Source organism: Urocampus carinirostris, chromosome 10, assembly GCF_059441175.1.
Source record: "Urocampus carinirostris isolate Australia breed hairy pipefish chromosome 10, RoL_Ucar_1.0, whole genome shotgun sequence".
In the NCBI taxonomy this organism is placed as follows: Eukaryota; Metazoa; Chordata; class Actinopteri; order Syngnathiformes; family Syngnathidae; genus Urocampus; species Urocampus carinirostris.
Genome location: NC_142358.1, coordinates 29741811 through 29769703, shown reverse-complemented (window position 1 = coordinate 29769703; position 27893 = coordinate 29741811). Strand labels below are relative to the sequence as shown.

Genomic DNA, 27893 nt, shown 5'->3' with positions numbered 1-27893 from the left:
GGGGAGAAAGAGAGAGTGAGAAAGAGGAAAAATAGACAGAAAGACAATTATAGCTTAAGTTACAGAAAGAGGATATAGAAAGAGAGATTTGGAGAGTGAGAGAGAAATAGAGAAAAGAGAGAAAAAAAAGAGAGGGGAAAAAAAAAAAAAAATAAAGTGAGAGAGAAATCGAGAAATACTACCAAAGTTGTTTTGCAAGTGTTAACTGGCTTGGGTGTCTTCCCGTGGAAATATTTAAAACTACAGCTCATTTGTCTCTTGTGCTTCTCTCACTGTTGTCTTGCGGGCCGGATTTAAAGAATTGGTGGGCCTGATCTGGCCTGCGGGCCGCCTGTTTGACACCTGTGCCCAAAGATAAGTCAATGTGAGGCATTAATAAGGTCCTTTTAAGCCAAACACTGCAGCTGTTTGACTCATACTTCAACGAAGCAGAAAAAAAGTAGTATGGAACCTCCCTCATAATAATGAAGGCAAGTGCTGATTAAAAATAGATGACTACAGTATATTAGCATAAAGATCAAAGAAACACCCTAACTCCCCACAGAAGAACTAAAAAAAAATCCTTCGTTATCATCAATCTGTGGGCTCAAACAGAATATTTAGCGTACATTTGTGACAGTGGCTAAAGCTTCTGGTGCTTTTGGAAAATGGGCGAGGTCAGATACGAGTCCTCGTGATGACTGCGCTGCAGAGCCGGCACACAGCTGGTTCGCCAACCGGCGAGCGGCACAGGCAAGTGACGTCACGCGGCTGCAGCTAGCCATGTGCTCGCTTCACATGCGGCCATAAAATCTCGGAGGGGCCGGCCTGGGAGGGGCGGAGCAATCGGGAGGAACAGGACTGCATTAGGGATTACTTTTCAGCCTCCGCAGTTTGCGCTTAGGAGATTTTCTTGCTCCGAGAACATTCATGAGAGTTACGGATGCTGTTCATTAAGAAGATCAAATTGTGTTCAATAAAGTAAACACACAGGTCTGATATGTGTTTCATAGTGAGGTTAAAAAAATGTATGTAAATTCAGTGTTCTCGTTTGCCCGCGTCCCTGCGTCCTAGACGCATCCTTTTTGCTGGGGACGCATAGTCTCAAATCAACGCGTGTCCCCGGGACGCAACCTTCTTGCCACAAAATTGTCGTTATTACCCGATTACTTTTTTTTAACAAAGATTTACTTCAGTCCAAACTTTTCGTCAGGCAGAGCCGCCATTGTTGTTTTGGTCTCGCGGTTCGGAGTTTTCGTCTGCACGCCGATCTCGGCCAACGAGATCTCGTTGCTTCGAGATTACGTCAATGTTGTGGTGCTTGTCGTCGAGCGAAGATTAAATATGCCTCCGAAAAAAAAGTTAGTATTGGGTGAAAATCAACACAAAATTGGTCATTTCTTTAGTGTCTACGTCGAAACATAATACAGAAAGTGATAACGGCAATAATTCCAGCACAAAAAAACGGCGGAGAAACCTGTAAGTTTTTGCCGTACAAAGTACATTTATTATGCATTTTAAGACGTGTACGACATACGAGAAAATCTGTACAGAAAAACGCAAATTTGTCAAAGATGGGTACCATCAGGTATACACCGACTATCACGAAACGGCAAATCAATCAAGTCAAACGAGTTTGAGTTGTGTAGTGAAAGGAGGTCCGTCTTTTTTAGAGAACCGGCTTTTTTGGGCTCAACTCATTAAAAAGAGCCGGCTCTCAAACGGCTCACTTGCTTTGATGATTGATATTATGAATTATGTTGCATAAAGAAGTTAAGAAAAAAAGGAGGTATAAAAGGAGAAAATTTAAAAAAAGACAGGTTTGTGGTTATCCCTTTAATCGGTATGTTACCAACAATAATTTGATGCAGAAAATGAATTAATAATTTGATGATTAAAACTGGGACAGCACGGGCTCCAGCCCCTCTGCGACCCTAATAAGGATAAGCGGTACAGCTGATGAGATGAGATGAGATGATTAAAACTGAATGAATATATAGATTTATATTTCAGCAATATTATTTTGTATAATTTACAATATTTTTGTGAACTGAAAAATCTGAAGTGATAACTGCTTTGTATTACCAATTAAGTGTGATGATTAAAACTGAATGAATATATAGATTTATATTAAATATTTGTCGCCGATTTACAATTTCAACCGCGATAACACTAAATTTTGGGGACCCATAGATCTCTGTTGGGACCCATAGTTTTTTGAGCATGCGAGTCCCCGGGCCCATCACTTTTCAGAGGTAAAATGAACACTGGTAATTAACTGGTGACACTTGAATGGATGGGAATGATGTGCAAATTCAACCCAGAGAATTAATAACAAGGGTTGCATCGATTAGTTGACGTTGCCAACAAAAATCGACAAAAAAAATGACTCGACAATGTCGACTATTGTCGCCAGACACATTTTTCTAACAGAGTGAGGCATCTCAACAAAAATATAATCTCTTCTAAGAGTCCCTCATGCGCTATAGCGTCTCTGAAGCGCTGTAACCAAACATACAAAATAACAGCATCAACATCAAGTATGAATAACAAAACTTAAATATTAACAAAACTTCTAAAGCTTGGGAGCATTTACGCCTAGATTCGGTGAATAGACAGACTTAGTGTCTGAAATAACATCTGCCCGGACGCCCGGGTGTGCATCTTTTACGTCCGGTGTACAACTTACAAAACGTCTCCGCCCGCGTGGCTGATAACTTTATCAAGTAAAAAAAAAAAAAAAAAAAAAAAAAAAAAAAAAAGACATTTTTCAAATCAAACGTTTGTTTTATTCCGATTTCGAAATCTTTCCGGTTTGGAAATTTTGCAATTTTGGTTCGTTTGAAAATTTGCATACTGGGCAGCCAATCAGAAGTCTACATCGAATAACTACGTGCTTCCGGACTGTCCCGAGCGTTCTAAGGTCGTGCATTTGCATATCATTTTCCAAGTAGACGCACAGAGAACACAAGAAAAATGGATAAGTGGTTAGGAATCATGCCAAAACCTCAGCCCCAGAAGAAAGATTCAAAAGAAGCTAACAAAATTTATGGCGCTACAAAACGTAAACGTACATTAAAAGCATCCGTGGAAAGAGTAGTTCACATGGCTTGTAGCAGACGACGCAACGCAAACATTGCATGAATGAATGAATGAAGATGAGTAAATACAGGTACATACTGATGGCAGATGGAAAACAGCGATGTTATATACATGCAATAAATGTTATAAGTAGATTTATAATAAACGTAATTTTAAAGTGTTGTTCTGTTATATAGTCTGATTATCAATCCTTAATAATTTGCAACAATGTTTGTTTTTTTTGCGATTAGTCGTCTTACTGTGTTTCAAGTTGTGAAAAATGGGGCAGGCAACTTTATGGCTGGTGTCCGGTAACTTTTTGTCGCGAGTTTCAGACACTGACAGACTACTGACAAAGTTTGCAAAGCAGACCTTGCGTATCATAGCAGTACCTCGATGACACATGAACGTTTAAAGAGCACGTCGGACAGTTGAACTAAACTTAGTCTGATTATCCTCGATAAGATTCAAGTAACATTCAAGTCAATACGCTTTTGAGGACAAACATTTAACATTTTATCCACGTATGTTTTCCTATCACAGAGAGCTTGAGCGCTATGCCAGACTATGCCAGACAAACATATTCAAAATTAAATGCATGCAGTACGCGGAACAAACGTCAGTTGTTAAACCGGTTTTATTTCAAACTGTTGGGAATTGCTCAGTTATTTTATTGCAGACTTTGCAGTTGACCACTCGATGTATGTTACCAAATGCACATGATAGTGATTTCGTTTACTGTTCTACTACTGCTAATGAGCCTTTTCTTGGTTTACAGGAATGAAAAAGGTTTACCAGCGTTAAAAGTATTATTTGTCAGTCCTTAAAAATACGGAGAGGTTTATTTATGGATTTGTATCCATACTGCCCGGGCACTGCTCATAATTAGTTTTAGATTATATTACTAGAGTTCATTTTATTCAAATTATTGTACAAATCCGAAGTAACTTCACTGAATTGTGGCTTTTTCATCGTACCATTGTTGGTAATAGGAATGAGAAGAGAGGTGTCGTGAAAGGATAGTAGGATGGGCAGGGCACCGCATGATGCGGCAGGGGTAAACCAGGTAAGCCGTCGGTCCCTGCTGTTGAATAGAAGAGTGTGCTGTGTCACCCTGACCCGAGTGACATGGCCGCTTTCTTGTGTCCCGTTTCATCTGGATGGACGAAAGCATGACCGATTTGGGCGCAGAGGTGCTTAACTTGAGGGTGTTTGAGCATTTGGGTTGGCCATGGTCCCAAAAAATTTTGTGATTATTCTTGCTACTTTCCACTTTTTATTTTCTCTGTTTTTTGCATGTGTTTATGTTGCTGTCGGTCACCCCTCTCAAGGGATATGACCAGGGTAGATAGATAGATAGAAATCCTTTTAGCCTATAACATCAAGCTAAATCAAAGAAAAAAAATAATGATTGTCCAATCATTCGACGAATCATTTCAATAATCAGTGACTAGTCGATCATTAAAAGTCATTTGTAGTAGCCTTATTCCCAGGGTTGGTTAGGATTACTTTAACTGGATTACTTTCAATTACTTTTGGATTACTCCAATACCAAATATGCTAATAAAAGACAAAAGAAACTAAATATGAATAAAATTACTAAATTTTGTGCAGGCTTGGGGAGTAACGGAATACATGGAACGGCAAAAATGATGTTGGCAAGCTGTTTGGATTTATTTTCATTTTGTTTCTGTCGCATTTTATGTTAGTTTTGCCGGAGATCAAAGAGATCAAAGCCAGGAGAGAAAGCTTACCACGTGTTGGGAGTCATCATTTTATTCATATTTAGTTTCTTTTGTCTTTTATTAACATATTTGGTATTGGAGTAATCCAAAAGTAATTGAAAGTAATCAAGTTAAAGTAACCCTACCCAACCCTGCTTATTCCCAACCGGTTGACTTAAAAAATATATATTAATAAAAAGACGTTCACATACATGGCCGCTTTTTTTACTTTTCAGATCTTAAAAAAGAAAAAATATCTGTTCCCGTCAGCAAATGAGAAATATGTGCAACAACAAGCCTATAACAAAACCTCACCTGGGCTCACTTTTTTGACCTTACCTCAAAGAAAACTCCACGAGAGTCAAAGAGTATTTAAATAGCCTCAGCTTAGACAATGCATGACTTTGATACTATTGTATTGCAAAACATTTAACAAGTATGATATAACTATATAATAATATAAAGTGACCCATTGGACTTTTTTTAATCCAAGAATGGGTCAACATTTTTTGTGAACGTCTGACTCACCATGTTGATACGAGTAGGTGGATCACCCGCAACCAGTGGGAGGGGAGGTATGTGAGGGAAGGAGGGGCATAGCAACCCACCCTGGCCTACTTTCCCTTCTGTATTATTGACAGCCACACTGCAGCTACTCAGTAGCACAGCCAAAATGTTAAAGGTAATCCCAAATTCTTAAATATGCAAAATATGAGGAAATAGTATTCGATTTTTGCATAAAATCGATATAGATTTAGTCACTATATTCCCATTACATCCTGTTTAACTTTTAGTGGTTTTGATTGTTAGCGGATTTTCATCATGCATTGTGTTCTGCAGCAGACAACACACAGAACATGCTTTCACAGTGGCAAGTTGCGGAGGGCTGTGTGTGTGTGTGTGTCTGTTGGGTGGGCATGACCGTGTGTTCACAAATGTGATAGGCTGGTGTATGCTGTCAGTCGAACAGCCGGGTGGGTGCACAAGTCAATACGTACACCAACCAAAAACAAACTGCGACGCACGACGACAGTTAGTACTTTAGCAGCTTGTAGCGTTGATAAGACATCCATCAATTAAATCAGACTGAGGCAAGCCAGTAGAGCAAAAATAAATGCTGATCATCAGCGGGTGCTCCGTAGATTATTATTGGGTCCGAGAGGAGACTGAGACCGAGTCGGGAGAGGAAGCAAAAGCGGGGCTGTAGATCCGGCCTAATGCTGTGGCTACGCCAAAGCCTGTATTTCACTGATGCCAAATCCATTACCAATGAAATAGATAACCTGGAGCTACACTTCATGGGAAACAATGGCACTAATGACGGTTGCATATTAATCATCAGGGAGAGTTGGCCCAACTCGAAGCTACCTGATGCTAGCGTGCACTAGCCGGCTGCTCTCTACATCGCTTTATTACAGTGAAAGGAGAAGCCCTCCACTTTCGTTGTACTGTTGTATAATGACAATAAAGACTATTCATTGGACTACAATTCTTTCCTGTGCTTTATTTTTAGATCGATAGTTGTTATTTTGTTACAGTTGTATTATATGTTACTGTGGCTTATAAGTAAATAAATGTTTCAACTTGCGGGTTTTGACTATCGCGTGAATTTTAGGGGGAATGTAACCCTTGCCAAAAACGAGGCTTGCATTTTGAAGACGGCGTGTCTCGTCTTTGTCATTCTGAGCTGTGACATTATCAGAGGACCACCAGCACCAGGGTCCCAACAGCTTAAGGCGGGTAAAATTCAAGACTAAGTCGACAAGAAAAACCCCAACTGAGACAAAACAAAAAAAAACGTTCGGCGGACAGTCACTTCTCATTAAAAGTACATTTTACCGTGGCCCAAAGTAAAGGTCTCTATCTGAAGTATGTATTGTGGGAAGACCTAAGATGCGAGTCTGCTCCGATTGGCCCGACTGAAACCACATCACCGATTTAATAGTTCCGTTATTGTGGTCGCTCAAAGTTGCCATGAAAGTAAATAAGTAAATTTATAAAAAGACAATTGGAATCAAGACATTTTAATGCCAATTAAGACCTTAATTTCAGAATAATGGGACTTTTTAAGACGCCGCGGGAACCCTGAGCACCCTAGCAAGCCAGTTGCCAAATTTTGTATGTGTTAATTAGTCAAAGTGTTTTTAGCAAAGTTTTGGTCGTTTTTCTGGAGAATGCCAAAGTGTTATGTCGCAGGTGGATGCGGTAATGGCACAACAAAGGGCGAGCCGCCAAAAAAGGGGTTAAGTGTTAAAAAAAACACACAGAGAGCCACCAAGGGGCTAACTGGGACAGACCAACTAAGGTGTTGCGTTCCTTCAATTACGTCTCAGCTCTGCAGAAAACATGGCCAGATGGGTCAACTTCGAGACTAAATTTCTCGAGTCCCCTGAATTTTGCAACAAATTTGCATAATTGTGGGGAGGAACACTGCACGTTCTGTGCCCAGTTGAAGAAAGCAATTATGTTTGAGGAACACCTTTTAAGATAAAAATGATTTTCCAATTGTCAGAATATCTGGGAACCTACCTTTACCCTCAGATATTCCAACTTTGTCAAGACCGAGAACTCGAGCATGTTTTTATTCCGAGAAAAAATGTTCGAGAAGGAGAAGAACATGTGTTTCAAGTTTAAGCTGAGTCTGCACAAACTAAAGAAGGGGAAGGGCGGGGTCAATAAAACATGAATGCAAGTTTTAAGTCTCAGTGTTTAAAAATGTTCTACATTTCTCGGGCTGCTGCAGCCTACATTTCAAGTAAAACATGACATGTGACCGTGTTGACACTTCCAAAATAGAAGAGGCATGTGCCCTAATTGCATGTAGACATCAATACATGAATAATAAACATTGCGTAAGGTTAAGGTCGCCTGGGCTGACTTCAGCACCCCATTCATATGATTGACACGCATTGAATTAAATGTAGCGGGACTATATCCAGTGGTAATTACTAATTCCAACTACATTGCTTGTTAGAAGAGAAGATATGTACCGTTAGAAGATGATTGAGTTAGTTTTAGGTTTTTTTTTACTCAAAAATTACAAAAACACTTATCCATCCATCCATACATTATCTGCACCGCTTATTCTCAGTAGGGTCGCGGGGGTGCTGGAGCCCATCCCTGCTATCTCCGGGCAGTGGGCAGGGGACACCCTGAACTGGTTGCCAGCCAGTCGCAGGGCACACAGGGACAGACCACTCGCTCGCTCAGTCACACCGAAGGACAATTCAGACTGACCAATTAACCGGACATGCATGGTTTGGAATGTGGGAGGAAACCAAAGTGCCCGAAGGAAACCCACGCAAGCAAAGGGAGAACATGCAAACTCCACACAGGAGGTTTGATCTCATGACCTCAGAACTGTGTCGCACTCGCACTAACCACTGTGCCGCCCACCTGTATAATCTTGAATATCAAATAATCATGCTTATTTCCCATTTTAAAATCTTTATAAACATACTTTGAGTCAAGTAAGTAAAGTAATCCTTAAAATGGAGTAATTTGTTTCATATCAATAATGATGCTCATTTCTAGTATTATTGTTCTGAAATAGGAGTGTTACTATGTATTATTTTCCCACAAAATGTTGCTGTAAACTGTGGCGCGACCCAAAACGAGTGCTAAAAAGCACATGGAAGAATGCAAACTGCAGAGACTCAAAACGAACAAGACGCACCACTTCACGGTTCATTTTTTTGCGCAGCTTTATTCAGGTTTTTGGATACCCGTAGCAGCAAGATGGCAACCGAATATTTCAACTCTCTTTAGGTGAGGCTCATATTTTGTAAAAGGAGAATTTATGAACCTGTTTAGTTTAGCTTATTGTATAAAATCAGTATTCTTTTTTTTTTTACTGAACAAATGTTTTTACCACAAGGAGGCACTAAACAATACACACTGTCCATTTACAGACACTCCCCTACTTACAGACATCGGAATTACAAAAAACTGGATACAAATATTTTTTTCGGGATGTCAAAATATATAGGGAAACTGATGGAAGTTAAACTTTGTATTGTGCACCTTTTTCCGAGTACAGGACAGTACTGTAAGTGCTTTTTTCTCCGCTATGGGCGTGTGGCGCTGTGAGAGCTCACCCAGCATCCACCCCAAAGAAAAAATCCAGCTTCCTTTCCAAATTCGTTTGCAAACATACTGTACTGTATCTCCAGCGCGCTAAGAACTCTGACATTTTTATTGTTTAACATCTCGTGAATCCATTCAATATGGTTGGTGTAAAGTGTAAAGAAGAAGCAAGCCGTTTCTTTGGAAATAAAATGGAATAAGAAAGATTAATGCGGTTGAGAAAATGGTCGGATCGCTTTTTTAGGCCACTCTCTACCACGGAGGAGGACCTCTTAAAGCTCATCTTCCAAAACTAAGTTAAACTTAACTTTATAGATCATATTTTATGAAATGTTTATTTTTGAGTACAAAAAAAAAATACAGGTTACTTATACAAGCCTTAAACATACAAAATACAGCACTGAAGCAACTTTCAGACAAATTCAATTTATGAACGATCGTCCGGAACCTATCTCGTTCGTAAGTAGGACAGCGTCTGTAATTGCATTTGGAAGAATAATTTTTAACGGGCAAAATAGTCTGCAATCGGCCATGAAAAGAATGCAAATTTTGATTATTATTGTATGTAGGGCAAGTTAAAAGTTTGATTCTGTAGGGAAAGAAAAAAGATTTTTTTTTTAAGTGAAAAACATATTCAATAATATTGACCTCATTATACTAACTGGTATATGTTTTTGTCTATGAAACATAAAATATCCTCAGCAAAAACCAGTTAGGGGAGTAGCCAGCTACAACAAAATGCTTAAAAAGAAAAAAAGTTGAGAAACACTCACGAATAGTGCTGCTCTAGGGCAAAATATTTTTGGAAATGTCACTTGAAGCATGCCCTTCAGACTAGAACAGGACTTTTTGTACTGTATGAGGTCGTATAATTTGATGTACAGCGAGTTTCATTCCAACTACAAGATGGTAGTATAAAAACTAACAGATGGCAACCAAAGTAATAGTTTGCATTTATGGTCTTTTTGGAGACAGTTCCAAAGACGAAAATTTGAAGAATGCAGAGTGTACATTCAACATTTACGCTGCTGGCACAGTGGGTTACCCGTCGTGTTAAAAGTGAGGTTTTATGTCTTGTAGCGATGGCAAAACATCAGAGGTTAAGGGCTTTAGATTTCAAAGTCAGAGGTCATCTTTGAAGCAGTTCCTTGAAGTCACTTTTTGTGGTGCATTCAAAAGCAAGTAACCTGAACAGACATGGGGGTCCCAAGCTGTAAACGGGCACTTTCAATTCTATGCCGCTAAAAAGAAAAGCATTCAGGGCGTGTCATCATATATGTGCACCTGAGGCTAAACCTTTGTGCTGTGGACAGTAAATCTGTGTAATACTGTGTAATAATTGACCACTAAATGTTGCCGTATTGCACCTATATTAAACTCAAGGCCCACGGGCCATATGTGGCCAGCCACAATTACCGTATTTTCCGCACTATAAGGCGCACCTAAAAGCCTTTATTTTTTTCAAAAGCTGACCATGCGCCTTATAATACAGTGCGCCTTATTTATGGATCAATTTTAAAATTGCAAAGTTTTCCAACTAACTTGCAGCCGCCGACTCGATTTTCCGCCGACTCGATTTTCCCCCGAACGCCAAGTAGTACGCGGTGCATGCTGGGATTTATTTACCGGCGTTTCATTGGCTAACCAATGTGTCAATCATCATTTGAATCAATCACTATTGGCTAAAGTTATTCGGAGGTCAAGGGGCGGATCCTTTTTATCATTTACAGGCTGGCATTGGCTTAAACGGCAACACAAAGCCTGCAATTGGCCAAAACAACGGTGTATGCTGGGATTTATTTACCGGCGTTTCATTGGCTAACCAATGTGTCAATCATCATTTGAATTGATCACTATTGGCTAAAGTTATTCGGAGGTCAAGGGGCGGATCCTTTTTATCACATACCTAATTGGAATAATGGCGGCGCCCTCTGTTGGCTGCGGCTGCATCGGCTCGCTACAACGGGTCAGGTGTATCGACATTTCGTTCTGTGTACATTGTTACAAAGAATGACAATACAAAGGAAATTATTATTATTATTATTATTTACAGGCTGGCATTGGCTTAAACGGCAACACAAAGCCTGCAATTGGCCAAAATAACGGTGTATGCTGAGATTTATTTACCGGCGTTTTATTGGCTAACCAATGTGTCAATCATCATTTGAATTGATCACTATTGGCTAAAGTTATTCGGAGGTCAAGGGGCGGATCCTTTTTATCATTTACAGGCTGGCATTGGCTTAAACGGCAACACAAAGCCTGCAATTGGCCAAAAAAGATGAATGTTTATGGCACGTGGCTGACGGCATAGAGAAAGCATTTTTTTCTATTCTGTATTTGAAATTATTTTATTCTCCTGGATTTACCACCCTCATGGATATAAGAGGACATTGGCTGCACATTATTATGAACACAACGACTTCGGTGAGCTACTTCGGGTTTTATATTGTCCCTGTATCTTGTTTCAGACTGAACTCGATGTTTCTGTGATAAGCGGTGCAGATAATGGATGGAATGGAGTGTCTATTTTTAAATTAAACTCAATTCCAAGTGTTTATTGTCATATGCACAGTAAAGTTGCGAGCGAAAAAGAAAATAGAAACTCAGGAATGGTTGGCATTTCTTGAATCCCAAGACTTTAACCTTCCGAATGATGGAACGATGCATTTGAGTGACATCGTACGGACACCGCATCCGCACGTGTTCTCGACACGTATTTGCGTCTTTGCAAGCTTTGGGAATGTTAAGGGGGTAATAAGTTGGACTTAACTATCTGACTGTTTTGTCCACGTTCCCATTGTAGCGCCTTATAATCCGGTGCGTCTTATCTATGTCAAAAATTGGACCAAAAACTATTTTTTCAGGGTGCGCCCTATAACCCGGTGCGCCTTATAGTGCGGAAAATACGGTATTTCATGGGACCCGCGAGAATATCCTGAGATAAGCACAAGAGAAAAGCGTCAAAGAATGACTTGCAGTTTTGAATATGTCCACTGGATGTCGCCAAAGCCATGCACCACTTGCAAAGCACGCACTGTAGCAGTATTTACTGACTGACATCAACGCATCAGAGAACATTGAATTGAGGAAACCCATCCCAGTATTATGTTACTTAAAATAAAGGCCACATGTTTGGTTTGAGACAGTACAGAAAATACATAGCTAAATAAAATAGCACCTGGGTGTCTTTGCAATAAATTAAAGAAGCTTTAGCTCCTTTCTATAACATATGAAATCTAACTGCAATGTTATATATTCAGATAAAAACTTCATAAAATAGAAAGCAAAAAAAACCTTTTAAATCATTACATCAGTCATTTCAAATAGGGTTTGTATGAGATTTTTGTCTGCATAGGTTTACCTGAATTAAATAAACTAGTAGAAACAAACTCAATTGTCTGACTATCATGTCAGCTCCCTCTATGTGAGCTTAATGTGATGCAGAATAAATACAAATTTCTTAACAAATTAGTTTTTTTACATGCATATTTATATGATAGTACCGTATTTTCCGCACTATAAGGCGCACCTAAAAGTCTTAATTTTTTTCAAAAGCTGACCATGCGCCTTATAACACAGTGCGCCTTATATATGGCTCAATATTAAATTCGCAAGGTCTCGCAACTTACTCAACAGCCGCCGACTAGATTCTGCCCCGAGCGCGAAGTCGTCCGCGGTGTATGCTGGGATTTATATACCGGCGTTTCATTGGCTAACCAATGTGTCAATTATCATTTGAATCGATCACTATTGGCTGAAGTTATTCGGAGCCTCGGATTGGCTAGATGCCCAAAACAAACCCTCCAATCGGCCGAGTTTAACAATGGGGTAGCAAGTCCGCAGTGTATGCTGGGATTTATATACCGGCGTTTCATTGGCTAACCAATGTGTCAATCATCATTTGAATCGATCACTATTGGCTGAAGTTATTCGGAGCCAAAACAAACCCTCCAATCGGCCGAGTTTAACAATGGCGTAGCAAGTCCGCGGTGTATGCTGGGATTTATATACCGGCGTTTCATTGGCTAACCAATGTGTCAATCATCATTTGAATCGATTACTATTAGCTGAAGTTATTCGGAACCTCGTATTGGCTAGATGCCCAAAACAAACCCTCCAATCGGCCGAGTTTAACAATGGCGTAGCAAGTCCGCGGTGTATGCTGGGATTTATATACCGGCGTTTCATTGGCTAACCAATGTGTCAATCATCATTTGAATCGATCACTATTGGCTGAAGTTATTCGGAGCCAAAACAAACCCTCCAATCGGCCGAGTTTAACAATGGCGTAGCAAGTCCGCGGTGTATGCTGGGATTTATATACCGGCGTTTCATTGGCTAACCAATGTGTCAATCATCATTTGAATCGATTACTATTAGCTGAAGTTATTCGGAACCTCGTATTGGCTAGATGCCCAAAACAAACCCTCCAATCGGCCGAGTTTAACAATGGCGTAGCAAGTCCGCGGTGTATGCTGGGATTTATATACCGGCGTTTCATTGGCTAACCAATGTGTCAATCATCATTTGAATCGATCACTATTGGCTGAAGTTATTCGGAGCCTCGGATTGGATAGATGGCCAAACCAAACCCTGCAATTGGCCGAAAAAAGATGTGTCAATCATCAGTTAAATCGATCGCTATTGGCTGAAATTATTCAGAGCCTCCAATAGGCTAGATGACCAAAACAAATCTTGCAATTGGCCGAGTTTAGCAATGGCGTAGCAAGCTTAGCAAGCTTGCTAAAGTACACCATAGAGAAACATGTTTTATCAGTCTGTATTTGCAAATAATTTACTCTCCTGGATTTACTTCACTAACGGTTGTAAGAAGACCATGATTGCGTATCATTATTGAACGTGAGAACTTAGGTGAGTTATGCGGCTTTATGTTTTCCCGGTATCTTGTTTTAGAACGATCTTGATGTTGCTGTGATGAGTTGAGTGAATTAAACTCAATTCCAAGTGTTTATCGTCATATGCACAGTAAAGTTGCGAGTGAAAAAGAAAATAGAAACATAGAAATGTTTGGTATTTCTTGAATCCCAAGACTTCAACCTTCCGAAAGATATTTGAAATGACGCATTTAAGTGACATCGTACGGACACCACATCCGCACGTGTCTATGACACGTATTTGCATCTTTGCAAGCTTTGGGAATGTTAAGGGGGTAATAAGTTTGCCTGAATCATCTGACTGTTTTGTCGACGTTCCCATTGTAGCGCCTTATAATCCGGTGCGCCTTATCTATGGAAGATATAGGACCAAAAACTATTTTTTGGGGGTGCGCCCTATAACCCGGTGCGCCCTATAGTGCGGAAAATACGGTACATGTATTTTGCCTAATTTTAAAAACAATACATTTTTTTTCAATGAATAAGGGTTTTTTCCTTTTCCCACTACGAGGCTGTAAATAATACACACTGTCCCTTTATATACATTGGGTGCCTTTGTATGGAAAGTAGTTGAGATGTCCACACATACGTAAAATAAATAAACAAACAACTACAAACTTTGAAACAGCAATCTTTAGAGAAATGCAAAAGCCAAATACATGCTAAAATCGAAGTAAAGAAATCAAATATTTTGAACGTGTTCAAGTTAGTCTAACTTGAGCCCACTTGAGAAACTTATAAATGTTACCAAATGTAATTGATATGTAAAATGTAACTACTTCTTCAAGTAAAGTAAAGCTGAATTTTCTAAAAATAAATAATGTGGCAACATTTGGCACGTGGGCCAGGAGTTTGACACATGTGTCTTAAAGAAAATGTGAATTTAAAAATAAATGAATATGTATTTGAAAATTAAGTAAAAATTCATGCACTGTTCTATAAACGTGCATTTTTATTTATCTATTATTATTAATATTATTATTTTTAAATGGGTGTTATTCTACATAACATGAGACATGGAGAGGATGCTGAGATGATTGTCAGTCATCTTGCTGCTAAAGGTACCTCAGTAAAACAAAAACCTAGAGAAAGGCCTTACAAAAAAATGACAAGAACGATGGTGCAGTTCGGTCACTTTGAGTCCAAGTAGTTTGTAATCCACCTTGTGCTTTGTAACACTCGTTTTTGGTGGCACAACATAAAACAGTGGCATCTAATTTTTAAATATTACTAACTGTCCCTGTAAATAGCCTTTGTATTTATCCTAAAAGGACCAGTATTGACGCGATTGACAGCCAACAGACAATTTAAAACTGTAATCCCAACATAATCGGAATCAATAGTCTCTTTCCTACCTGGATGTATCTCAGGGCACTTCTCAGCACACTCAGATTGGAAGTCTTCTTTTCGTCTATATTGGGGATGTTCTTTTTCAGGGTCTCAAAGCACTCTTTTAAGTGGGCTCGTCTGATGGACACAAAACACATGCTAGAAACGGCACACTTCTTGACATGACATTCTAAAACAAAAAATAATAATTGAGGAGGCCCTTTAACTGGCTCACCTGTTTTTCTCCAGCTTGTTGTGAACTTCCCTTGTACCTGCTCTGCAGGAGCAAACACAAGCGGAACATATTCAGATTTTTATATTCAAACAAGGTGACACCGATTTGAGAATTGGGTGTCAGGCTATAAACAATATACAATGCAGTCCAGTGAAAAGTAGAATGGAAGTAAAGGTGGGTGAAATGGCAAGAATTAAGTTTTTTTTAAAATCCCCTTTATTTCTTAGTATTTTGGGGACAATAGTCCAACAAAATTGAGTTTACAACTACAAGAAATCTGGAGGGGGGAAAAAGAACAAACTCACGAGTACAAAATTTACAGTATTCCTTTTTTTTAAGTGAGTAGACAAGAAAATATCTTGGCAAAGATAGCCGCTATTGCTGGCAGTCGGATCTTCAAAGCTAACTGCAAACACTAGTTGTCCAATGAGGTGTCAAAACCCTTTTCCTCTCGGACGGGATTGACGAATCGAAAGTTTTGAAAGAGAATTAACAGATCAACAAAAAACAAATAAAATGCTTTATAGCATGAAAAAATGAAAGGCCTTTTATAAACCAATATATAAATGAAAACTATAACGATATTAATGCATAAAATTATTCATTTAATATTCATTCTAAATATGTTTAAAGCATTGGAAAACGTTAAGAATGTTGGTGTCATGTTTTTCCTCCAGAAAACCATCACAAAAAAAACAATTTATATATCTCCCTTCCACATCTTTTTCAAATTTTCAACAATTCTGAAAAAGTTTGTAAGAGCCACAAGGGCAGCACTAAAGGGCCACAGGTTGCTGACTACTACTATAGGGGCCCGAACTGAAAACAGAGAACATTTATTGTTTTTGTTTTGTTTGCGATAACAAACCGAAATTGCTAGAACATTTTGATAAAAAGTCCTTCATGCAGCAGGAAATAAAGTTTGGTAGGCAATGAATGGCCCCGACTGAATACCGGTACATTTGGTACTATTAATGATCTTCAGGAATCTTCATGCCCCGATCATGTTGAAATCCCTTGTAATACAGTATCGTGTCACCCACTTAACAATTTTTTAACAAATTTTGTTCAACCCAAAAGGTGGGTTTTGATTTCTTAAGAAAGTCGGTCTTATTATGTAAATGATTGAAAATCTTACCCCCCAGGTCGCTTCTTTTGGTCGAGCAGGCGGCCGTCATCAGGAGGACTCGCTCGATTGCTCGGGGAGTTGACCAAAGCGGGTGGCTGCAAGGCCTGGGGGGCTACGGCAGGCTGGTGTGGGGGTGAGACGATGGACCCCGGGTAGCGTAGAAGCTGTTGTGGTTGGTGAGGCTGCTGGGGCTGCTGGGGTTGCTGGGGCTGCTGGGGTTGCTGGGGCTGCTGGGGTTGCTGGGGCTGCTGGGGTTGCTGGGGCTGCTGGGGCTGCTGCGGTACCTGCTGTGTGTTGCCCCCGTTGGTGTGAGGAAGGGGCTGCGTTGGGTGATGCTGATGATTCTGCAAGGGCACTTTCTGGATCAGCTCACCTGGTCTAGATTGGGGTGAGCGTGGTGGAGCTACGACGCCTTGTTCTTGAGGAGAAGGTGGCTCCCTTTTGGGGGAGACTGGAGAAGGGGGGGCGGGGTGGGAGAGCAAGGCCACGGGAAGACGAGGCGAGCCCGCCGGGTTGGGTTTGACAACAGGGATGGGGATGACCGTGATGGGCATAGAGTGAGGAGGCAGCGAGGGCGGGATTGAGGTTGGGGGCCGCTCGCTGATGAACTCCGCTGCTTTGGAAACATTGGCGGCGTGACCTCGACAGTTGTACTTGTTGACATCGTTGATTCTTTGCTCCGTCAGCACGTCCAGACGCAGCTTCTCTTTCAGTTCTTCTTCTGAGAAAAATACAATACGAGATCTCAGTTTATGTAGAGCAGGCCTGTTAAACATACGACCAGTGGGCCGGACCAGGCCCATCGGGTGATACAACTCAGCTCGTCATAATTTGAGTATGTCAGAGAAAGAAGCGAGTCTAGGTCATAACTATCAAAAGTTGTGAATACTATAATAAAATGAAAGCTGACAAAACGGTCCCTCTGGCAGAGAAGGCAATTAAGGACACACTCTTAGCTCTAGTAAACCCAGCTTAGTAGTTTGATCTGCTGTAGTCTAATATTATTGCCCATGCACTGTTTAATAGCATCCACTTGAGCTTGTATAGCGTGGTGAATTGGTTCAGGTGTACAAGTCAAGTCATTTTTATTTGGATAGCCTTGCAAGATTAATGCTTAAATGGAGACTAATATATGACCACTAGAAGTCGCTGTATTGTGTAGTGCATCCGTAAAAAAAGCTACTAAGCACAAGAACGCAAACTGCAGAGACCAAGACACCAAAACGCACTATTTTTCCTTCTTGTTTTTTTTGGTAGCCTTGCACAAGGTTTTTGGGGGTACAGCAAGATGGCGGACAATCATATCAATTCCCTCTAAATGAGCCTCATATTAAGTAAAATAAAAATACATTTCTTGACCTTAAGTTTTTTTGTAATGTACATTTACATAATTGTTCTTTTATTTGTTTAACTTCATTTTAAAATAAATATAGTTTAATAAATTTACTTTTCCATCAATAGGGGGCACTAAATCATACACACGGTCTTTTTAACTTTTTCGAGAATAATTTGTCAATTTTTATTCAAACTTTACAACCTAGCTCTACAAGTTCAAATTAAACATATGTACATAAAGTCAGTCTTTTATTTTATTTAATCTTTTGATAATTGTTGTCTTTCAGAATTACTTTTAGCTTTTAATTTACCTATAGTTTTGATCTTTTGAGCCTTGCAATGCTAACGCTAAAGTCCAAAAAGCAAGCATCAGCGCCAGGCATCCGAAATGCTATAATACAGTGGCTGAGATAATAGCATTGATAGATTGTGGGCACTAGCTAACAGAATACACAAGCAAAAATATGCCCCAAATCTCGGCCTGACAGTATAAAAAATCTACATGAAATATAAAAGGCTCGCATATTGCCCACCCCTAATCCAACCATTAGCTATGATCGCTCTATTTTAGTAATAAAAAGCACTTAGGTAACAAATAAAAGTCCACACAGCAGTTTCAGGTGATTTAACTAGCTAAGCTCACATGTCTGATACCGATTGGACTGTCAATAAAGGTAACCGAATTTATGACATCAACATTCCGATCCAGAGAGCAGGATGGGTTGTGACCGCAATGATAAGTAGAACACTGAAAACTAAAACTTGTCTGGCAGTGTTCCTGCATGCCAAGTTTAAATATTAAATAGAGCACAAGCCAATCACATGAGTCGGCAGTGACGTATGGATCTGGATGAAAAAAAGCTCTGTCTCGTTGCCATAGCGTCAATGATGTCATCCACCATGATGACTAAAAATCGCATTCTGACCTATGCTTCCAGTCATATTTGTACATCTGTGAAGCTTGAAAAAAAAAAAAATACAGCAAAAGCACTAAAAATGCACTCGGCACTTCTTGTACTTTGCTCCCTGCGATTTTTGTGCTGCAGGACGCCTCCTGACAGATGCCTTTATGGGCCACAAACCAAGAGTTTAACCAAATGAAGGCCTTCCAAAACAAGGACTGTTACATAAGTTGCAGCACATGGCAAAAGTGGCCTAGTTGCCTACATGCAGTGACCTGCTGCACTGAAGCAGGAGACTTCCAACAAAACGAGAAATGTGTGGGTGGAGCCACAAGTGTATCAAGTGAAACGCTCACGCCAAAGCTCTTCCGAAAGGCGGTAAACAACTCCAACAGGCAACACCGGTGTTTTCCATGAGTTACATAGTCAACAGCAGTTTTTGACAGTCAAAATCTGATAGCAGACTAAAAGACACAAAAAGAATAGATCCTAAGCATGTGGCCTAACCATTACATGATCAGTGGCTATGAATGAATTAAACTTATTTCGAACATAACAAAGCAAAGACAAAACAAAAAAAGAAACTAAAACACACAATGTTATCATGTTCAAAAGGAAGTAGGAAGAAGCATATGCCTATGACAATATAAAATGGTTTGCTCCCTTTTGATGGCATGCTTCAATAAGCAATCAGTCAAGCACTGGAATAATGACAATGAAATCTACATTTCCTTCAAGCTTTACCAACTTGGGCTTGGTTAGTTGAACACAAGACAATTACTTTATTGAATTGTGGGAAGGAGCAGACACTCGGGTTGATTGTACTCTACTATTTGGTGGAAGAACATCATTGTTCCGTGTATATAACTGGAATAAAAAGAAACAAAAACATTTCATGGAGACATAATTTTGGACCCAATTTAGTAACAGAGTAATTGTTTTTTTTTCAATGGAAATCTTTCTGTAATACATGAATGGATTGAACAGTTGTGGTAAAGGTTATCCATCCCTGCGACAATTTCTATTATGCAAAGGCTTTCTCTTTCTATAACACTCACAATTAAAAATATTTAGAGGGACTGTGTATTATTTAGAGCTTGCTAGTCGTAAAAAATTGCACTAATTAAAAAGAAAAAACAAAGTTGAACTATGAACTATCATACTAACGTGCAATTGTTCAAAAACTCATAGGTCAAGAATGTTGTATCTATTTTATTTACCATGAGGCTCACCCAGAGGGAGCTGACACGATTGTCATCTTGCTGCTGAGGGTACCCGAATTGCTCAAATATTACATATATCGATTATTTACACCACAAAATTATTAAGTTAAGTCAAAGTACGAGAGGCGAATGTTAATTTCATTATGCATTTCACAGGCTAAAATGGCAATTAATTTGTCATGTACGATGCTAAGAAGAATTTAATTTATTGTAACATGTAAAAAGCAAATGCATTTAGGTTGGCCGTGGTCCAGGAGTTTTTGTGTGTTTTTTTTCTACTTTTACCCTTTTTATTTTTTTAAACTTATTTTATTTCCTTTATTTTTGTATGTGTTGTCTTGCTGTCTGTGACCCCTCTCGAGAGATATGACCAGGGTACATAGATAGAAATATAGATATAGATATTAACATTTGTCTCTGGTGTTTCCATAGTGCTATGGTTGGCACATTGACCTAGCACGGGAAAGGTCCTCGGTTCGAGAATGGGTGGAAACACATGTTGGCCTGGAGAGGGATGGGCAGCACCAGGCTGTATTTCCCAGGACACACCTATGACCCTTGTGGTTAAGGGATCTAACCAACCAACCAACCATGACTAAAAATTGTGTAACAATTAGATAAAATCTCCTGCCTTTTCACATCTTAAACCACTGGTAATCCAATGCTCTGGCAACTAAACTGAACTTGCACGGCACAAGTATATGATCCAAGGACTATTTTCCTGTGACAACCCCAGAGTGTCATTTGGGTAATATCAATTTTATTAAGTGTTATTTATTATCTGACTTTTGTTCTGTGAATAATCTCATGGGTAAATTGATGGTGGAAAATAATACATTTTTACATTTAGGGCACTCCTGCAATCGTCACACTTCATCTGTCCCCGGCCCCTCACCAGAGAAGGGAAGTTATGTGGCCCTCACAGGAAAGTTTCAGGACCCTTGACGATAACTAAATAGCACATTCAATACATCTTTAAACTCGAGTTTTAAAAAGGATCCTCTGTACATACTATATTAAAAAAGAACTGTATTTGTCTATCCTAACTTTATCATCACAGATCTATTAAAGAATACACACCTTTTCGGTACGGCGATTATAAGTGAACGGTTGAGTCATCTTCAGCTCATAAACAATCTTTGGGGAGGGGTTGCCCAGGCGCGCACGTGGAGAAAGGGGCGTGTCTAAATGACCCACGTCATCGACGGGCAGCTCTGTCGAGACTACCCTATTTTGTTTTAGATTCCACTAGATATCAACAAGCAAAAGCTCCAGATTGTGACGCGATGGTTGATTCAAAGCCCCCAAACACGCAACTCGTGACGGGCGGCGCCGCGGAGGGAAACTTGACAGGAAAACGTCATGTGAGCCACGCGACACCGCCCAATCGCACCAGGAGGAAAGTCAGGAAAACCCAACACGTCCACACATTCGCTAATATTTTTCCCGCGTGCATTATAAAAGTGCACTTCTGTGTAATTTGTCAGTAGATCGCCAATAAAATAATATATTAAAACTTGATAGTGTAGCTCACGTGGTAGGTGAAGTTAAATCAGCAAGAAAATCACAATTAAAAATAATAATACAACTTACCACGTGCTTTCTGTTGCTGCTGGGCTTGCAATTCCAAAAACTTGGCAGCTTCCAGAAGCGTTTCGATGCTCATTTCTGTCCGCTTGGAACGAATCCCAGTCCAAACAGCAAACCAAAAATAGCGTAAGGGCAATTTTAAACGAAGGCGTAATATACCTGTTGGGGAAGTGGGAAAGACAATCACGAAAGACCGATAAATTAAGAGAGATCCCCGCGCTAGAGAGGGCAGAAACGGGGAAATCGGACACCCCCTCGAGTGCAAACTAGTGGGGAGAAGTTGCGAACAAGATGGCGCGCAAAGTAGTAGGAACAAATAAGGTTTGTGAATCACACAGAGCGAGTAACCGCCCCCACACGCACTGACTCGGTGTGGAGTCGCTGAAAACAAGGAGCGGGATTAATGGACCTGGATTCACGATGATTAACGTTCACAAATGGAATTTAAGCAGTATAAATGTCATACAAGCGCGAGTTTTAAAAGCGTTAGCTAAATGCTAAGGGAGATATACTCGAGCGAGAATGCTAGCTTGTAACGGTTACTTGAAGATAAGTAGTAAAATAAAAGGTAGTAGTGAAATAAACTATTCAAACCACACCATAATGATAGATTTATGGATTTTACAACAATTAAAACAAGCTAACTGGAGGAATAAAAGCTAGGGGTGAAATAAAACAATGATTACACCCAAACGATGTTTCCACGTGCTAAATAAAGCGCTTCAAAGGCTACTAACCACTCTATGTAAACGTAAATGGCTTTGTCGCGACAATTTTGTTACTGTTATAACTCCGTCAAAAAGTTAACTGTTTTATCGCACGCGGGAATACTTGCGTAACGCTTAATGGCGTTCATGTGACCATGGTGACGTATTTGTTACTTGAATTGAGGAACATGTTTTTCTTTTGTGACGTTTTGATGACGACGTTAGAGTGCACGAGGGCGCATTTTTTTTGTTTTTGTATTCGTTTCAAAAAGAGAAAGTGTGGGATAATGGTGGACCGCTGTTAAATTCCTTTGTTTTGCATTACGAAGGCCACGACTTCGCTTTTTTAGCGGGGAAGGAATAGCCCACAGTTGTTTACTTCATCTTCTTACAATGTGAAGTAAAATCGTACATTTTTTTATCCACACATCCAGAAGGCCGTTAAATGTAATAATAATTATCATTTTTGTGTTTTTTGTTTAACTTATCAGTTTCCCCCTGACATGTTTATGATTATTTGTAATTTGGACTGTTGAACATTTTGGTTATGTTAACGCAACATCACAGTGGAATTTTTATATTGAAGTGTGTATGCATTTTGTTCAATAAAACATTTAAAATAAACTATCAATGAATATAGTATACAAAATCATGCATGGACTTGCTGCCTCATATCTTTCAGATATAATTTCGCCCTATGTTCCGGTCCAGAGCCTTTGCTCTGAAAATGCTGGTCTACTAGTGATCCCAAGAGCCAAGAAGAGATCCGCAGGTTCGAAAGCGTTCTCCATTCGGGCCCCAATGCTGTGGAATGCTCTTCCTCCTGAGATTCGATCTGCAACCTCAGTGGAACTGTTTAAATCTAGGCTTAAAACACACCTCTATTCTATAGTTTATGAATAACCTATATTTTAAGTTGACAATATCTGTGTATTATTTGTTATTGCAACATCCATTGCAGTCTGGTCATCCTGGAAGGGGGATTTCCTCATGTGCGGTCCCTACTCAAGGTTTCTTCATTTTCCTCATGTTGAGGTTTTTGAGTTTTTCCTTGCCCTTATGTAGGTTTTAGATCAGGGGATGGTTTAATAATAGTCTGTGGTTTGCAACAATCTGTGGTCTGTGCAGCCCTCTGAAACTCCTTGTGATTAGGGGCAATACAAATCAACATGACTTGACTACTTAATTTAGCACATTCTGGGAAACGAGCTCCATCGTGTGGCGGATGTTGGATTTACTGCATGTAGAATACCGTTACATTTAAAAAAATCAACAAACTCATTGACCAATCCTACAATAGCAAGGGGTCAAAAGTACAATACCATTAGGTTATTAAAATGTATACAATAAAATGTAAGTAAATGATACACCCTTTTATAGCGGTTAATGTCGCCATAGTGTCTATTGTCAAGTAGGCTGGTGATTTAAGTACAAAACTTAGATTGTTAGACAGGGCACATGACAGATTAAAATCGAAATTATGAAAGTGGAATGATTTCAGAATTTAGAATAAGGCCTCATTATGCTGCAGTGCTTATGAAGACATTCTAAACCAGGGTTCTCCAACGTGGTGCCCACAGCGGAGTACCCCGCAGACCGGTTTTGAAACTCGCTCCCAAGAGCTAGGTCATTGTGATTTTCTGGTAAAATATTTTTTTTCTAGTGGTTAGCTAAGTCTTTATAACCCTACCTTTAATAATTAACCTGGTAAAACATAGTAAAAACACAGTACCGTAATAACATAAGTTGTTATCTTAGAAATGAATATCAAACTAGCTCTTTGTGCTGGTTAATAACAAAAAGTAGCTCTCAGCTTCTAAAAGGTTGGATACCCCTGTTCTAAGCAAAGTGGACCGAAATGGCTGTCAAATCCTAAAAGTCATCACAAAGAAGGCAACCATTTAAAAAAAGCACATTTATTACCAATGTTTGTCTGTAAAAATGGTCAAATGTGCAGCATTTGTTTACATCAACATTTAAAAAGAATTTAGATTGCTTTAATACTTATGTTTGGCATGCTTTAATACTGACTGCTACAAACCGTTCAGTACAAAACAGTAGGAAAATGTCCAATGTATATGTATCTATATAGTTCGTATCCGTTATCTCTACAGCACCTTTATCAGTTCAAGATTTGGAGACAGCCTTCAAAAGAGTGTTCCTCAAAAAGGTGCACAGCTGGTTCATCAGATCTTTGTTCTCACCTTCCACCCAGTGAATCTCCACCACGGCATTGCTGTCCTCGTGGAGCACATTCAGGAGACATTTAAATAGGAATTGTTCTGGGCTCGCTGGTTGTTTCAATGACGTCTCATCGGCAGTGTGCGAGGCATCCTTTGGGCTGTCTGTTGACGTCATCTCCACATCTTCAACTGGAGCCTTTTCCCGTGGATCTTGCTCCACTTCACCGGCCGTGGTTGTAATTTCGGAGGTTGACGGCAGGTCAGTTGACTCCTGAGCAGAGTTTTCCTGGTCTTTTTGGGTGTCTGACATGGCAGGGGCGCCGTGATGTGCTCTTGGCAGCTCTCGCAACTGCCGCATTTGTTCACGCCGTTTCTGCCGGCCATGGAGCCAAGTGTTTTCCACCGCGGTGAGGAGAAGGCTTTTCTCCTGCTCTCTGCATGGAACACGCTTGTGCAGCACCTGCAAGCAAAATTTCATTAAAAAAAAAAACCCAAAAAAAACCTACATGTAATGATAAGAAAACGATTTAAACCATGGCCGTGGTTGGCAACCTTTTCAGTACCACAGACCGGTTTGATGTCTAATAATATTCTCACGGACAGGCACATTTATAACATTAGTAATAATACAAATGACATTTTTTAATAAGAAATACTAAGCCTAATAACACTGTTTTACGACTAGACCACTATGGCTCTAGATTACATGAGAAAAGGCATAAGATTTCATCTCATCATCACACAATTTTTACTGACAGTACCACATTGTAACGCCTTTTTATCTCGTAGGCGCACTTGATTGGTCAGGACAAGAAATAATGGCCAGTTTTAATTCTGCTCTGTAGATCCTCTTCAACATTTACTTCTCATCCATACTCTCCATGTGTCCAAACCAACCGAGTACCTTCTTATCCACACGCTTGCACAGTTCCACTACTACTCCAGTTCTGTCTCTCACAATTTAATTTCTCAATCTATCCAATCTTCCACTCTTAACATACTCCTCAAACAATTAATCTCAAAAACATTTAATTTCCTTTTTAAATCTGCGTTCAGGCTCCAAGTCTCTGCACCATACTACACAATCGGCAAAATCACACTCTCATACAATCGCCTCTTAACATCCATACTCATACTCGTGTTGCTCATCACTCTCCTCAGAGCACCCAAAACCTTGCTTCCTTGATTCACTCAGTGCAATAACTTGCACTCCATTCAACCATCTATGGTCACATTACAACCCAAGTACCTACAGCTTTCAACTTCTTCCAGCACCTGACCATGCAACCTTATTTCCAACGTGACGTGATTTCCAAAAAGTTCATGGTTTACTACTTATCTACATTGATGACAATTTTTTTAAAAAAGTCTTAAATCTTTCCCACTATTGGAAAGAGATCAGTCAAAACAACGTCGTTCCACATGGAAACTGTGAGTTAAAATAGTTTGAGATAAAAGCAAAATACTTTTGCTATGACAAATACAATCTTTGTGGACTTGTGGCTAGGATTCTGCGCTTTCACCTCGCTATCTGGGTTCAATTCTTACTGCATCCAATTTTGAGCAAATGAGGTCAGCAATATTTGACAACTGACCAATGATTGCTCTAAAATGGTAAAATCTTAAAATCTCAGTGTAATGTGCACCCAAACAAAAATAATGTGTGCATACACACATTATTTGGGTTCATGCAAAAACGTAAAAAAAAAATTCTGTGCGGCCCAGTAGCGGTCTGCGACCCAGTGGTTGGTGACCACTGATCTTTGGAGTTACGGCACCCTCTGCCAGCAAGTTTGTTAATTCAGTTTAACCTAATGTAAGATTGTTTAAACACCAATCACTAACCGGTCCAAACTCTCAGTTCACTGATCCCTTAACCACACGGGTTGTTGGGGAACCAATGAAGACGCAACTCTGCACAGCCTTCTCCACTGTTGACGGTCCCTGGCGTGTTCTTGGATCTTGGCAAAGTTGGCACCAGTCCATTCCTTAATGTTGTTGGCCCAGTTCTTTTTCAGTCTTTCTCCCCTTCTGCCCCCTTGGACTGTACCCTGGAGAATTATCTTGGTCGGTCTGGATGATCTTGTGACATGACCATACTTCTGAAGTTTCCATCCACGCGCAGTTGAAAACTGTTCTTCATAGGTTCCAAGGTCCCCGCTGACGGTGAAGCGCACCATTTCTTTTGTCACATGGGCCAAGTAGCTGATGCCTCGAAGTTTTCTGAAGCATCGCATCTCCATGGCCATTATTTTTTTCCAGTTTTGCTGTGAGAGTCCATGTCTTGCAAGTATAGCAAAAGATGAAGGTAACCAGCACTTGCATGAGTCAGATCATTGATTTCACTGCTGTGTTTTTGTCCCTCAAGATAGGTTTAAGTCGATTTATCCTGGCCATTATTTCTTGTCCTGACCCCTCTTCTGATATGAGAGCTCCAGTATATTTAAATTTGGTGACAGGTTCTAGCTATCTGCGGTTGATGGTGATGTTCTCGGGGATACCTTGGATTGTTGGTCATTGCTTTTTTTCCTGTGCTTATTTCCATCCCATACTGGCTTAATGCTTTGTCTAGGCCATTGACCAGATCTTGGAGTTTCTGTTCATTTCCTACCAATCAGACAATATCATCATCAAAATGGAGGTGAGTGATGCTGTGTCCCACACTGCCATTCCTACTGTTACTCCCCTCAGACGCAGTAACGCTCCATTTCCTTATTGTTCCAACGTTCTAGACCTGATTACAAATTTTACACTGGAAAACAGTGTGGTAGCTCAACAGCCTTTAAGAAATGATCTTCAGTGAACTTAATTGGCATAGCCAAAAAGGATTTATTGAAGCCAATGACTAGTTGCAAACTAACCTACTTAACTCTCTTCACTGTATTTTTGGGTAAAATAAATTCTCAACTCACACCAACATTGTTCATTAGCACCATGCCATAAGATGACAGCCTAGTTTATTATTTATTTTAGTAAATTGAACGCCACCTTGCAATTGTGTCAAAGCACTAATTTAGTATTTCCATGTGAGTAAAACCCTGCAATGTTATTCCACATATATCAATGCCATTAAAGTGCTACAAGATACAAGTAGAGAAATGTTTCCTCGTAAGTTAAATGGACAGTGTATATCGCTGGTAAGTAAAGTACTACTTGAAGCTCTAGAGCTTCAAAAATGATCCTCTCCAGGAAGATGTACAAAGTTGGAGAGAAAATGCAGCCTTGTCTTACACCAATTGTGGCTCCAATGGTACCATTGATAAGTACCGCACTGTTGGTATTGGCATACAGTTGTTCAATGGTCTGAACTAGTTTCTGGCCCATGTTGTATTTCTGCATAGTGGCCCGTAAAGCGACTTGCCATTCACTGTCAAACGACTTCTTGAAATCAACAAAAACGTGATAGAGGTAAATCTGGTGTTGTCAGAACTTCTCACATAGGATGTGCAGATTAAAAATCTGTTCTGTGGTGTTCTTTCAGCTTGTGGTTTC

General features: G+C 39.9%; 2 protein-coding genes across 4 annotated transcripts in view; both read right to left on the bottom strand.

The window, feature by feature from the left end:
- mnta (MAX network transcriptional repressor a) overlaps window positions 1–21737 on the bottom strand; it is a 39003-nt gene extending 17266 nt beyond the window's left edge. For 2 of the 3 annotated variants that reach the window (XM_088346290.1, XM_088346291.1), the window contains exons 1-4: window positions 21515–21737; window positions 16471–17182; window positions 15333–15374; window positions 15124–15235 (exon numbers count right to left, since the gene is read on the bottom strand). In XM_088346290.1, the coding sequence (XP_088202416.1) occupies window positions 15124–15235; window positions 15333–15374; window positions 16471–17182; window positions 21515–21587 (939 nt within the window). In that variant the 5' untranslated portion in view covers window positions 21588–21737. Of the gene's footprint in view, window positions 1–15123; window positions 15236–15332; window positions 15375–16470; window positions 17183–21001; window positions 21167–21514 lie in introns of those variants that run through there. The other variant, XM_088346292.1, reaches the window with a different exon arrangement.
- A 2381-nt stretch (window positions 21738–24118) lies between these two features.
- mettl16 (methyltransferase 16, N6-methyladenosine) overlaps window positions 24119–27893 on the bottom strand; it is a 29079-nt gene continuing 25304 nt past the window's right edge. The window contains exon 11 of the mRNA XM_088346276.1: window positions 24119–24861. Within this exon, the coding sequence (XP_088202402.1) occupies window positions 24346–24861 (516 nt within the window). The 3' untranslated portion in view covers window positions 24119–24345. The remainder of the gene's footprint in view (window positions 24862–27893) is intronic.